Below are 13,753 nucleotides of genomic sequence, written 5' to 3'. Positions count from 1 at the left end.
CCTCTTGGGCCCGGAGCATTCTTAGAGGCTCCTTGTGGCCAGGACACCATGATCAGATGAAGATGGGATCTTTTGTCCTTCCTCTGTTAGGCAGGAAGGATTTCTAGAAGGCTGGGACTTGCCTGACTTAGGGGAGGTGGGGAATCTGCTCACCTTTAAGTTTCCTTGATACAGAACGGCTGGCCACACCTAGACCCTCATCATGTCCACTCTTCACCGCCCACCACCTTCCCACTTCCTACCCCCATTGCACAGAAAAACTTGAAGTCATTGTCAAAATTATTATTATTATTATTATTATTTTTGGTGCAGCAGAATGCAGGCTTAACTACTGTAGGTATGAAAGGGAGTCAGGAAAAAAAAAGCTATCTGGCCACAGAGTACAGAAAAGTTCTGCTTCTGAGGTTCTCTCCACTTCTCTAAATTCTAGTATGTTCTCTCCAGCACTTTCTCCTCCTCTCTTTTTCAAGCAGATATCTCCAAATGTTTGAGTTACTTTGGGAGAGTCTTTTTAGTGTTTCTGAATATTTTGTTTAATTTTCACTTGAACCAAGGGTTTGCTCTCTACTGTCTCTGCTTCTAAGGGATTCCTTGAGTTTTCTTAACTTATGATCAGTTTTGTAAACGTCCTACAAATACTGGAAATTGGAAGGGGGCTCTGTCCACATAAGAGTGTATTTGTGTGTGCAGACCTAGTCTTGGTTGTTATCCTTGCTTATTTTTTAACTGCTTGACTAGCCAAATAGAGCTGATTAACTCTCGGTGGTTCTGCTGTGCTTCTGTTAAATCCAGTCATCAAAAGAGGACACTGCTGTTTGTATAATTCTGAATGTGCATGTGAATGTGTGTGTGTCTGTGTTTATAAAATTGAATTTGTGCTGGTCTCTGGCAAAGAGGCCACAGAGGCAAGCACTCTGTGTCTCGTGGTCTCCCCTCACCCCTTTTTCTTTGTGCTTTTTTCAGAACATGTGATTAAAGGGAAATTTGAGCCAGAGGAAGGGGCAGTGGCAACCTATTGAAAACCTTCAATTTGTTTGGACCACAAGCAAATCTTCCCGATTGACCAGGAGAAAGGCCAAGCTCCACCGGAAACGATGCAACAGTATGGGGCAGACGAATACAGAGGGAAGGTGGAGGATTTTAGTGGGGCAAGGCCTCTAGTCGGGCAGGCTGGAAACAAGGGAAGACTGGTAGGTGACAGGCAGGCAGGCAGTTCTGGAGTCTCTAACAAGGAAGCAAGATATTTTAATAGAGAGCAGCCGCAGGTTCTTGAAAAGCAGAGAGACAACTTCATTAGGAAGGTGATCTGTACAGAGAAAACACTCATCCTCTGGGCTGGGTTTGGGCCTGAAATGATAAGAGGGAGGCTGGGCCTGACCGGGAAGAATTGACAACACCAGGGACAGCCGTGTGGGTAGGGGCCTAAGACTGAAGCCTAGTCACCAGCTGTGTCCTGGGGAGATTGTGTCCAGGAAAGGAGGCTGGGATGGCTCAGAATATCCAGGATCCGAAGGCAGTACTAGGAACTGCAGAGCCACGGACTGCAGCTGTGGACCACCTCTTAGGGCCAGAGGGAAGATGCTCAAACTGCTGGTCCCCAACCCTAACTTAGAGGGGCCAGGAAGCCCACATCTCACTGTAGATCTCTAATGGAGTAGGGAGGGTGATGGCGCTGGATGTGTCTCCAGGGAAAATGGGGAAAGCAGCAGCGAGTAGGAACAGCTTAATGGACCTCAGTCCTTGACAGATCAACCAGGCAAAAAAGAAGCAAGGATTAACTTCCAGGATTAAGTGCACTTAAACACACCCACAGACACACATGCCCCCACACACAGATTCACACGCATAAAAATTAGAGTCCACTTCCATTTTCTAGTTTCCATTGGACATTGATAAAACTAAACATAAATTAAGAAAGAAATGAATTTCCTAAAGCAAATAAATGTTTATCCACAGGTAATATTCTTTATCCACAGTGTGTTTAAAATTTGACATTCATGACAAAAGTGTATGTGAAAACAAAACAATACAAAACCCCAGACCAAAGAAAATAAAACATTTTCCTGAAGCGAGCATTTGGGGGAACCAGCTTGAAGACAGGAGTGGGGGTAGACAGTCTGTGGGCATATTTCTAATGTTAGAGAGGCACAGCAACAATGCCAGAAGCTGACTTTCTCTGGTACTCTATTTGCAAAATAGCTTTTGTTTCGATCGTTTTGGATCTCTATAGTAGTTAAAAATGTGTTCTGCTGTAACAGTGATTTTTAATTTGAATAATGCAGGAAGTCAGGTAGTAAGAGTTTTGTTCCTGGGAATTAGTAGATTGGACCTCCTCTGAAAACACAACAAACAAAACCCACAAATAAACAGACCAGTGAAACTGCAGGGGAAATGTATTGCTAACTGCGTTTATGAATTGGCAAGAGAGTAAGAGATTCTCAGGCCAAAAACCTAAGTGAAAGAAGGAATTCAGCAGAGCATATTGAGCGCTGCAGCTGGCTGTTGCTTTGAGGGTATTTACGGAACCAGATGAACTTGAGCTTCTGTTGTGAGGTCTCAGAGGGCACGAGGAATCAGGAGGCAATGATCAGGGCCATCCAAGGCCCCTGCCTACTTCCTCCTCTATAGATGGAACCCCAAAAGTCTACACCCCCAGTGAAAAGATGAAGCAGAAATAACTACTAACCTCGTCAACCCTCAGGAGCTTGCAAGAATCTATGTGCTGAACCAAAAAGGAAAAATAATGTTATCGCTGAGAATTTACAACCAGTTATCTGTCACTTTGGTAGTTTGAAGCTCAAATTCATATTGCCTATGTGTTCCAAACAACAAACAAATGAAAAAAAAAAAAAAAGAAAAAAAAACCCACTCAAGCCAATAAGTAATTTAGAGTAATTAGAGACTGGTGGTTGTCCAGGTGGCAAAACCCAAATGCAAAGCCTGGATAGAAAAACTTATTTTTATATGAGATCTCAGAGAATTTTCACAAATAAAATCTCAAGGAAAATAAGCAGCTTTCAGTAAAAAGTAACTGTAGTTATGTACAGGCACTGAGAATGACAAACGATAGCAGAAATAGGCCTACAAGAATTCAAATACCATCATCACACACAAACACAACTAGGAAATAACTATGATTGCTAAGCTGTTTTTTTTTTTTTTTTTTAAAAAGATCAAACTGAACAAGATAAGTTGGAAATCTGGAACTCGGGAATTAAAGTTAAATCTTCATGGAAAAAAAGAGAAGATAAAATTTAATAATCAACTTCATTTAAAGTTTTATTTATAGGATAAAAACTTACCGAGAAATAGCTTTGACAAATATTATGAAATTCTTCTACTTATAAAACTACAAAACACTGTTGAGAGAAATTAAATACTAGAATAGATGAAGAAATATACCATACTCTTGGATGAAAAGATTTAATATTGTAAAAATATAAAGCATCCCCAAATTTACTCATTGATTCAATATAATTGCAATAAAAATCCTAGCAGGCATTTTTTTGATTAGAAAAATTAAAAACTATCACTGAAATTTACCTGGGACTATAAGTATTTGAGAATAGGCCAAATAATGTTGATGACAAAGAAGAACCAAGTTGGAGAATCTCCTCTAAGACTTACCATAATGTACAGTAATCAAGACTGTGACACTAAGATAGGCAATAGATCAGTGGAAAAGAAAAGGAAGTCCAGAAATAGACCCATAGATATACAAATGATTTTTGACAAAGGCACCAGTGTAATTCAATGGGAGAAAGGAAAGTTTTTTTTTTTTCAATAAATCATGCTGGATTAACAAAAATGGTAGTACAAGAAGAGCTGAATTCAGGCTTCACTTCTTACATAAGAGTTAATTCAAGATAGCTTTTTAAGGGCTTAAATGTAAAAGCTAAAAATATACAACAGAGGAACACATAGGAAGACATCCTTGTGATTGTAAATACTCTTTATATATTTATCAAAACCCATAAAATTTATAGTACCAAGAGTGAACCCAGGGCTGGGGTTGTAGCTCAGTGATAGAGCTCTTGCCTAGCATGTATGAGGCCCTAGGTTTGATCCTTAGTACCACATAAAGATAAATAAATAAAATAAAGGTATTGTATCCATCTAAACTACAAAAATATATTATTTTTTTTAAAAAAAGTGAACCCAAATGTAAACCGTGTCAGTGTAGGCTTGTCCATTGTAATGAATGGACCATTTTGGTACTAGAAGTCAGTATAGGGGAGGCTGTGTGTGGGTAGAGGGCAGGAGATATATAGGAATGCTACATAATTTTGACTCAGCTTTACTGTGAACCTAAAACTGCTCTAAAAAATAAAAATAAAAACAAATAAACAATAAAATCAACCCAGAAGAAAACATCGATTGCCTATGAAGAAGAAACCACTAGACTATTACCTGATTTCACCTTAATAATGGAGGCAGAAACAATGAAATGCTATCTTCAATTGTTGAAAGAAAACAATTACCAACCTAGAATTATATCTAGTAAAAACATTGTTCAAAAAAAGATTACATAAACCATTTTCTAACATTTTAAACACCAAGATTGCTTGCCTCTAGTAGACTCCCACCAAAGGAAATTTGAAAGAATATACTTCATGCAAAATGAAAGTGATTTGAGATGGCAAGTCTGAGAGGTAAAAAGAAAGTTCTGAAGAAAGTGGTAGAAAAGTATTTGCGAAAGTGGACAAACCTATTTGTCTCTTGATATCCATGCCTCTTTGCAATATGGATTTTCAGTTCCTTTTATTAAAAAAATGGAGCCTGTTTCCCAATTGAATAGAAAAAAGCAAACTCCATTGCAGTTTCTGCTATAGTCTCACTCCACTCAGATCACTACTGATACCAGATGTGTTTGGGGTTTCTCCACACACCTGGCAACTCTTGGGTTCTGCAGTAAATACCAGCTGGGTGTCCTTGGATTCAATTATAATTCTGCATTATCTACTGGGAGATAGAATTAGACCCTACAGGTCAAGGGCTCAGTCCCCACCAATTTACCCTCTTCCTTCTGACACACCAGCTATAAATTAGGGTTTCTAAGTGCCTTCCTTTGCTAGAGCAGCTCACAGAATTCATGTATATTCACGTATGTTTCTCACAGAGAAACATGTACGTTTACCACTTTGTTATAAGGATATTTCAAAAGATACTGAAAAAGAGACACATAGGCCCAGGTGTGAGGGAAAGATTGTCACTTCCATGAAGAGCACCACCCTCCAGGAGTCTATGTATTTAGCTATCAGAAGATCTCTGAATCCTGTCTTATGGGAGTTTTTAATAGAAACTTCATTATATAGGCATGATTGATGCATGAACAACTATGTCAAAATGTAATTGGACAAAAAGGGAATGATCCAATGTTAATAATCTGGGTGGGAAAACTCAACAAGGCCTCTCTGTTCGGATTCTGCAGCATTCCTTCGTGGGGGTGATGGATAGGACCCTTTCTCCAATGCAGTCTCATGATCTGCTATCAAGCAAGGTAGGCCAGGGAATTTCATTATGGCCAGTTCCAAGACAGAAAGATTAGTGTCTATGACCAGCTTCATGGAAGAGAAATTCTTTGGCCTACCTTGGGAAGACAGAAATTCTATGGCCTACCTTGGGGAGCCAGGAACCATGGATAAAACCCAAAATATATATGCATCATAATATTACCCCCCAAATTTGGGCTTGGTTCAATTCATGCCCCAAACAAACAGCAGGGTGTGGTAGAAATGAACCCAATGATGTGCTGGTTCTAAATCTAAGACTCTAGAGGTCTTGCACACTTTCTCTCATTATCTTGGACCTCTGGACTGCCTTGTTAGCAAGCCCAAGCTAGCCTGCTGGAGGATGAAACACCACCTGGAGGCGCTGATCTAGACCATCACCCCAGTTAACCTGTCACCTGACAGCAGATTCCTGGGAGAGCTCAGCTGAGATCAGCTTAAATTGGCCTAGACCAGAGAAAGTGTTTAGCTTACCCACAGTCTCATGAGAAATAATACATGGTTGTTACTCTAAGCTACAAACTTTTGGAGTAGACTGTTACACAGTTAAGAGTTCCAAGATATTAGCAATAGCTTGTATATTGGTATAAATTAATAATAACTTGTAGGTTAAAATAGAAAAACAATATACAATAATAATGGCCACACCTGTAATAATATATAGAATGGACCTATGACTAGAGGCAAAATGTTCCAAGATTAAAAAATATAAGAGGTTTAGTTTTCTCACATAGTAAGAAATAATAATTTCAGAACTGGTTCAGTTGTTCCAGGAATATATAAGAACCCAGCCTCTCTTTTTCTCTCCACTATCCCTAGTTTCTGATGTCACCCTTATATTTAGAAGAGGCTGTTGTTATCTCTAGGCATTGCAACTGTGTTCTAGGCAGAAAAAAAGTGAAAATGAGATGAGTCTGTTTCTTTTTTTATAGGGAAACAAACTTTACTTTGTAGAAAGTAAACTTCTGTTTGTGCCTGGTGGGCCACACCTGTAATCCCAGCTACCTGAGAGGCTGAGGCAGGAGGATCACAAGTTCAAAGCCAGCCTCAGCAACTTAGCTTAGTGAGATCCTGTCTCAAAATAAAAATGAAGAAAGGGGCTGAGACTGTAAGTCAGTGGCAAAGCACTTGCCTAGCATGTGTGAGCCCCAAGTTCAATCCCTAGTATGTGATAATAATAATAATAATAATAATAACAACAACAACAACAACAACAACAACAAGTAACATATTTCTAGACATGAGCATACCTAGGTGCAAAAGCCTGTGGGAAATTGAGATTTTTTTTTCCTTTAACCTGGGTGAATTGCTTTCCTGAAAGAAATTAGTATTCTGCTATGAAGCAAATGTTGGAATTAATACAGATTAGGCAACTCTGCTCTTTATTTTGGAGAAAGCATCTTACTTGAGGGAATAATCCAGAAGAAAAAGCAATAATATACTCAGCATAAAGATTGAGAGGAAGCATTGTTCAGGGGACAAGGAATTGGAGGGAGTCTTCTAGTTCTAGCTCCATAGCTGACTTGCTGGGGGATGATTCTCAGTTTCTTCCCCCTTGAAATTAAGTCATTGGAGTCAACAACCTCTAAGCTTTTTTGAGAATTTTTGGAGATAGTGAAGGAATTAACATTTATGATGAATTTCTTATGTGCAATAGCTCATTTAGACCTCACAACAAAAACATGCGTAGGTGTCATTATCCCACTTTATACTACAGAATGCTGAATCTCAAAGAGCTCAAGTAGCATTCATAGATTCAGATCTTGTGAGTGACAGAGTCAGAATTCCAATCAGAATTTCCAAGCCTTCAAAGCCCTAGGCTTCTTTCCATGGCCTAAACTTTCTCCAAAGGCAAACAGGCTCATTCATTTTTATTTACTGAATTTTAAATAAACCAGTGTCTTTTGAAGTGAATCTGGGCCAGGTGTAGCAGAATCACTCAGGATGGAGTGATAGTGTGTGTGGGGTGTGGGGTGTGGGTTAGGGGTGGGGGGCTAGTGTTCATTACAAATGCAGATTCTCACACTGCCTCCTGAGGATCTGAAGCTTTCTAGGTCTAGCCCCAGGAATCTGCAGTAGAAAAAGCTCTATAGGTAATTTGGAGACACTTTAAAGTTGAAGAACCATGATTTTAAACTTACAATTTATTGTTCCATTCTAGCATAACTTATTTATGGATCTGTGGCTCATGGAAATTTCCTTCCAATATCAGGAAGATAAAATTTAAAAATAGTTTGTTTCTCCTTCCTGTTCCTCAGTTTTCTATTGAGCACACTTGATTCCATGGAAAATGTTAAGGACCTGGAGGTGTGTCATAGAAGAGATCCTCACACTGATTAACATAGGATCTGTAAGGCAAAAGCATGGATTAATATGAACTTAGATGCTGATTGGAATCACACAGAGCTGGAAAGGGGATGGGCAAAGGAAATGGCATTAACTAAATATTTACTATGTTCCAGACACTGTTCCAGACACATTATGTCATTTAAGGGACCCAAGACATGTGATTCAATCTCTTTTATTTATAAATGGGGTAGATACTATTATTTTTTTACATTTTAAAGATGGCTAGAGAAAAGCAACCACTTTCTGAGATGAAACATTCATGCATACAATAAAAATCTCTTGAGGTTTTATATCATGTAAACCACTGAGAACAGAACAGCAAAAAGGCAGTGTAAAAAAACCTCAGGTGTGACAAGGTCCGTCAAGCCTCCATTGAAGCCCCTGGAACCAGAGGCCGTCTCTTTGGACAGGGTGAGTCTGAGCCAAGGAGAGTTTGCTGCTGGTGGGCCTGGAGCCCCAGATAGCAGGCTGTAGGCCTCCAAGTTGCAGGAGACGCAGGCTGGGAATGGTTAACTGACTTGTTCACATAAATGTCCTAGCGTGAGGAGAATAGAGCAGGTCTCAGACCCCAGATCCAGTCCCTGAAGGAAGTCCCTCAGATAACTTGCTCAGCGAGCAGCTCTACAGTAATTTACCAATCGATACTGGAGGCTGGTTGATTCCTACCAAGCTTTATTTAATTCCGAGTTCAAATCACACACAAAATAAATTTTTTTCCTTAAAAGGTTCTGCGGAAAAATGTTCTCTGTGCTATGGAACAGCCTCCTTGGCTGTGTTTGTGTCTGAAGAAAGGACTAGTCTGACAGGAAGAATTACAAATCTGGAGCTCATTTTGGCGTCCCAGAGGGAAGGTGGGTGGAGCGTCTCACAGTAAATTAGGAATTCAGAATGAAAACGTAGTGGAGTTTATTTGGGTTTTTAGTGACACCTCAGAATTATTACACAGGCGTGTCGGAGACAACTCAAAGTAATGATGACTGCTCGCCCTCCGCCCCGCGGAGGAGCTGGGTGCTAAGTAAGGGAATCCCTCTCCTTCGTGGGATGGGGTGAAGGACCCTCGGGTTCCAACCTGAAGTAGGTGTTAGAAGAGGGCAAGAGAGCGGCTTGGCTCCTCGAGTGGGTTTGTTCTGGAGAGAGGAGGGAGGCTACTCGGGGGGTGTGTCTGAGCTCAGGATCTGGATTCTGAGGGTTTGGGGGCCTGGAATTTGGGGAGAGGCCAGGTTTGGGGTGGACACTAAGAGTAGTCAGAAATAGGTGCCTGGGTCGTATATGAATGACACTGAGGAAGAGTCTTGGCGGAGATCTGTTGAAAGTTGAGGCATAGGTCTGGGGAGGGGAAGTTGGAGAAGATGCAGGGGCTGACCACAGAGCGGATCTGGGTGGCGCGTGTTGGGGGTTTGCTGATGCAGGGCTGTGAATGGGGGGGGTCATGGTGCAGTTGGAGGTGAAAGAAAAGAGCGTCAAGTGGCCACAGCAACTCACACAGAGACCCACCCATCGGCTCGGCCCCGCGCTAAGAGGGCTGAAGGCTGTGCAGGCCAGGGGCTGGCTAGACCCTGCCCCCACTCGCCTCCGAAGCCGGGAGCCAGGAGCAGCTCCGGCTAGGGCCGGGGTCTGGCAGCTTGGCCCCCGGGAGTGCAGGGGCGTGCCCAGAGGCTGGCGCCCGCGGCTCCACATTGGCTGTCTGACGGGCCCGCGGGCGGGGCTCCGGGCCGGGTCCCGCTCGGGCGCTCTCAGCCTGCGGGAGGCGGGGCCGGCGGGAGCCCGGCAGCCAATGGGCGCGCGTCCCCGGAGCAGTTACAAAGGGCCGGAGCGAGGCCGCCGCGGCGGCGGGGGAGGTGGGGCGAGGCGAGGCTTGCTGAGGCGAAGCGGCGGCCGGGCCGGGCCGGGCCACAGGCGGTGGCGGCGGGACCATGGAGGCGGGAGCCGCTGCTCCGCGTCGCCAGCTGCTTCTCCTCGTGCTGGCAGCGGCCGCCACGTTGCTCCCGAGGGCGACGGGTGAGCGGCGGCGGGCAGGCGGGCGGCCTCGGGGCGCGCGGGCCGGGCCCGGCCTCTGGCTCGCTCCTGCTCTTTCTCAAACATGGCGCGGGGCCGGGGGCGCAGGTGGCGGTGCTGGGCCCTGGCAGCGGCCGCCACGCGAGCCGCAGGCGGGCGGGAGCGTGGGTCGGAGCGCGGCGGACGTGCCCCGCAGCCCGAGGCCGCCCCACTTGGGGCTCCCCGGGGGCGGTGGCGTCGGGAAGAGCCGTCCGAGGTCTGGGGCTGTGCTCTGGAGAGTGAGTGGGCGAGGACCGGAGGTGAGAGGCTGGCGGGCACTGGCCGAACCGCTGCTGCCCTCCCGCTCTGACACCGTGTGGCTTTGCACTGGGCACCCCAGCCCCAGGCGGGTCGGGGCTGCCGGGGCCCGGGCGGGGTTGGGGTCGGCGGCGGCTTCCCGGCCCGGGTGTGGGCTCTGAGCCCGAAGGGCGTCCCAGGGCGGTGGGAGGGGGCGCCCTGTGGCCCAGACCCCCGGCTCGGCTGTGCTGCCCTGGGCTTTGGCGCCGGCCCGGGCCAATCCTGCGGAAAGGGCTGCTTCTCCAGCCAGGGGGTGGTGGAAGGGGAGCTGCGAAGCTTTGTGTGAGGAGGCACGAAGATGCGCGGAATGTTTCTTCTTTTCGTGCGTCTGGAAGTGTTGAAGTGAGTCCAGTAACCAGAAGGCTACGGATTGTTTTCGTAGTAGAAAACTTGAACGTTTGCTCACTCGGCAGGGTTTGGAATGTTTGAATGGGAATGACTCTGTGAATTGATCAAATGCTTTCATTTCCTCGAAGGAACATTGCTTGTGATGTTCCTTTTAATCAGTCACAGTATTTTAGAACCAGAAGTCTGTGTGACTAGTTTTCAAGGGAGAATGCTTGCGCGGCTTTCCAAAATATGAAATCGGGTAATAATAAATGGTTGTCATCTACTCTGGCGAGGGTAGGAGTGAAAAACTTTTGTTAGCGACCGAACTAAAATATAGAGTCTCAACATTAGCATCTAAAATAGAGCAAAAGTACATTTCTGTTTCTGAAATCGGGTAGCAAATGTCGAAATAAACAACCTCTTAAGACTGGAGATGCCAATTACTATTAATACTAATAGCTTCTGTTTATTGAGATTATTATTTTGTAAATGCATAAAGAACACCAAAGTTCATTAATTCCCACAGCCAAACCATCAGGGCTAGTGGCTTTTGCCCCATTTTATTGTAGATGTGAAAACTGAGGTGCAAGGCAAGTATTTACCAAGTGTTCAAGTTAGAATTTGCACTTACTGTTCACTATTTCCAAAATATATACTCCTGATATATACACCAAATTAGTATAGCCCATTTTAACTTTTCAATCTTCTGATAGGCAGTTGATTTCATTACTCACTTTTTTATTTTGCCCCCACAGTTTGAGTATCAAATTGGCTTTTCTCTGATTCCTCGCACATTCTTGAGTCCCTTTACACAGGTCTGCATTAGAGGAAACAATTGTGCTTTTGACCTTGGCATAAGGAGGAAGGCAGGATGACTGTGTGAATAAGTGGAAGAATTAATGTAATTATTCATCAAACAAAATAATATTTCAGTACTACTACTTGAATACTTCACTGTTTTCCACCTACAGTACTTCAAGTGTTTGTGGGTTTAAGAAACAGTGTTGGATTTAATTGGATGTTCAAAATATTTCTTCATCCAATCCCAGGAGGAGTTCACAGCCTACATGGGCACACATACAGTATAAAGTTGATGTAAATGCCTATGTTACTTGAAGCCCAGACTTCCTCCCCTTATCTGGTTAAGTTGATATTTCAGTTCTTCACTCTATACATTCTGAAGAAGTGCTCTTTTTTTTTTTTTTTTTTTTTTTAATAATTTAGCTTCCCTGTTTAAGACTTGCTATCATTCCTTATTGTTTGAGGATCAATTTTGTATTTCTTTGCTCAGCTTCTGGTCTTTCCAACATAAATTGCTCTAGGGAAATTGGTTTATTGTCCCTGTTACACAGTTTAGTACCACGATATCTACATACATATCCCATGTGAGAATGCTGTTTACTTCCTTTATACCTAAAACTCAACTCTGCTGCCTTTTTTGACTTGTTGCCATCCGCTTAGTTCTGCCTGTTGTTACCCACCTCTAGTTGCTTTCCAGTGTTTCTCTCATCTAGGCTTTTCCATGGGCTATTGCCAAGCTAATCTTCCTGTATCATCCTGTACAAATTTATAGGATTTCCCATTTGTAGTCAGCACCTAGAGCAAAACTTGAGGCTTCTGATTGGGTCATCTTAGCGAATCCAATCAGAAATCTCACTTCTCACAACTGCAAACCCTCAGTTCCAGTAATCTCTATTTTCCCACTAACTCCAGATTGTTGAGCCTTTTCACTACCTATTTAATTTGCATCTTTTGTGGAGCATGAGGAGAGTATTTTCAGTCTTTACTTCCTATACTGGTTTAGTTCTCTTTGAGCTCTTTACTTCCTTGACCCTATAGCACTTAAAGCTTGTGCTGTCCATTTCTACCATCTTGCACTGTTATTTAACTGCATTGGTGTATTTTAGGTACCCAGAGGGCAAGAATCACACCTTTTCTTTCTTTCATGGCCTCAGAACCTAGTACTGTGTTTTATATCCTGTTCTGCATAAATACTTGTTGATTAAATGAATTCCATTTGAGCAGTCCTACTATTTTATGCTAGTATAGGTTATGCAATATTAATTTATGATTCTCTGTATATAACCAGGAAATGTTATATGGTGTGATGAAAGAAGCAGTTATTTGATTTGGTTATTAGTCCCCAATTCACCTCTACTTTTGCAGAAAATGGGTGATAACCTGTTTTGCCTAATTCACATGGTTGTGAAGATCAGATGAGAAGCTGTGTGCATATTTGAGTTTCAGGATACTCTTTTGTATTGTTAGTAGTAATTAGGACTGATGTTCAATCAGCAATTCCCATTGGGTCACTTATGTTTTGATTGGTTAAATATCCTTTCTGATTGATTTTTTTACCCTTGTAGTGCCAATTATTACATATTTTTAATTCCACTCCTGTATAGAAGCATTAGTATTCAAAGAGTGAAATAGTGTAGGCTGAGTGTCTAAGGAAGCCTTCCTGGACACTGTGGGACTTAAACTGGCTTTGAAGTGTGGCTAGAATTCAGATAGGCAGACAGTAGGATTTGATGAGTATTAAAGTTTTTTAAGTTATATCCCCCACTGACCTGGGCCCTACTTTAGGACAGGAAATAAAAGCTTTTGACTGACTGACAAGTTACCCTTTGGTAATAGGTTTCTTATTCTGTACTGTAGGGTTTGGATGTATTAACCTCTATTTCCTCCCCACCCCCAACCCCAATCCTAAAAACTACAGTAAATGGCTGGAAACAAAATAGAAAGGTAACATAGATAGGCTGAGTGATGGAAAATAACATGATGGGATGTCCGCCAGGCTTTCTAATGGTAAAGTCAAAGGTGTATCATCACTTCTGTTTACAGGTGCAAAAATACAACTCAGATTCAGTGAATTCCTCAGGGTTGCACAAAAGTAGGACTTGGCCAGGAACAATGCTTTCTGATTCCAAATCTTGAAAATGTGAAGAAATCAAAGATGGAGGAGAAATAGGATTAGTGGGATGACCTCTCTAAGTGAAACTGGTCTTGAATTTCTCAGAATTTATGAAAAGTGAGTTCTGAAAAAAAAAAAAAGTGAGTTCTGCAGTTGGGAGGGAGGGAGAATGATTATAGGTTAAAAGTTTTCAAGGGAAAGGTCAGTTTTTAAAAATTTTTTTTTCTTTTTATTGCTGATAAAAGGACACCTGGTATAGTGATTACTGATGGAGAAAAGTGAGTTTGTAGTAGTTTGGAAGACAATCTTGGGTTAAGTA

At 42.7% G+C, this 13,753-nt stretch overlaps 1 protein-coding gene across 2 annotated transcripts in view; it reads left to right on the top strand.

The window, feature by feature from the left end:
- The first annotated feature begins 9,706 nt into the window (after window positions 1-9,706).
- Tgfbr1 (transforming growth factor beta receptor 1) overlaps window positions 9,707-13,753 on the top strand; it is a 57,894-nt gene continuing 53,847 nt past the window's right edge. For both annotated transcript variants that reach the window (XM_076845771.1, XM_076845769.1), the window contains exon 1: window positions 9,707-9,857. In XM_076845771.1, the coding sequence (XP_076701886.1) occupies window positions 9,773-9,857 (85 nt within the window). In that variant the 5' untranslated portion in view covers window positions 9,707-9,772. The remainder of the gene's footprint in view (window positions 9,858-13,753) is intronic.

Source organism: Callospermophilus lateralis, chromosome 2 (genome assembly GCF_048772815.1).
Source record: "Callospermophilus lateralis isolate mCalLat2 chromosome 2, mCalLat2.hap1, whole genome shotgun sequence".
NCBI lineage: Eukaryota > Metazoa > Chordata > Mammalia > Rodentia > Sciuridae > Callospermophilus > Callospermophilus lateralis.
This window is presented reverse-complemented; position numbering and strand designations above follow the sequence as displayed.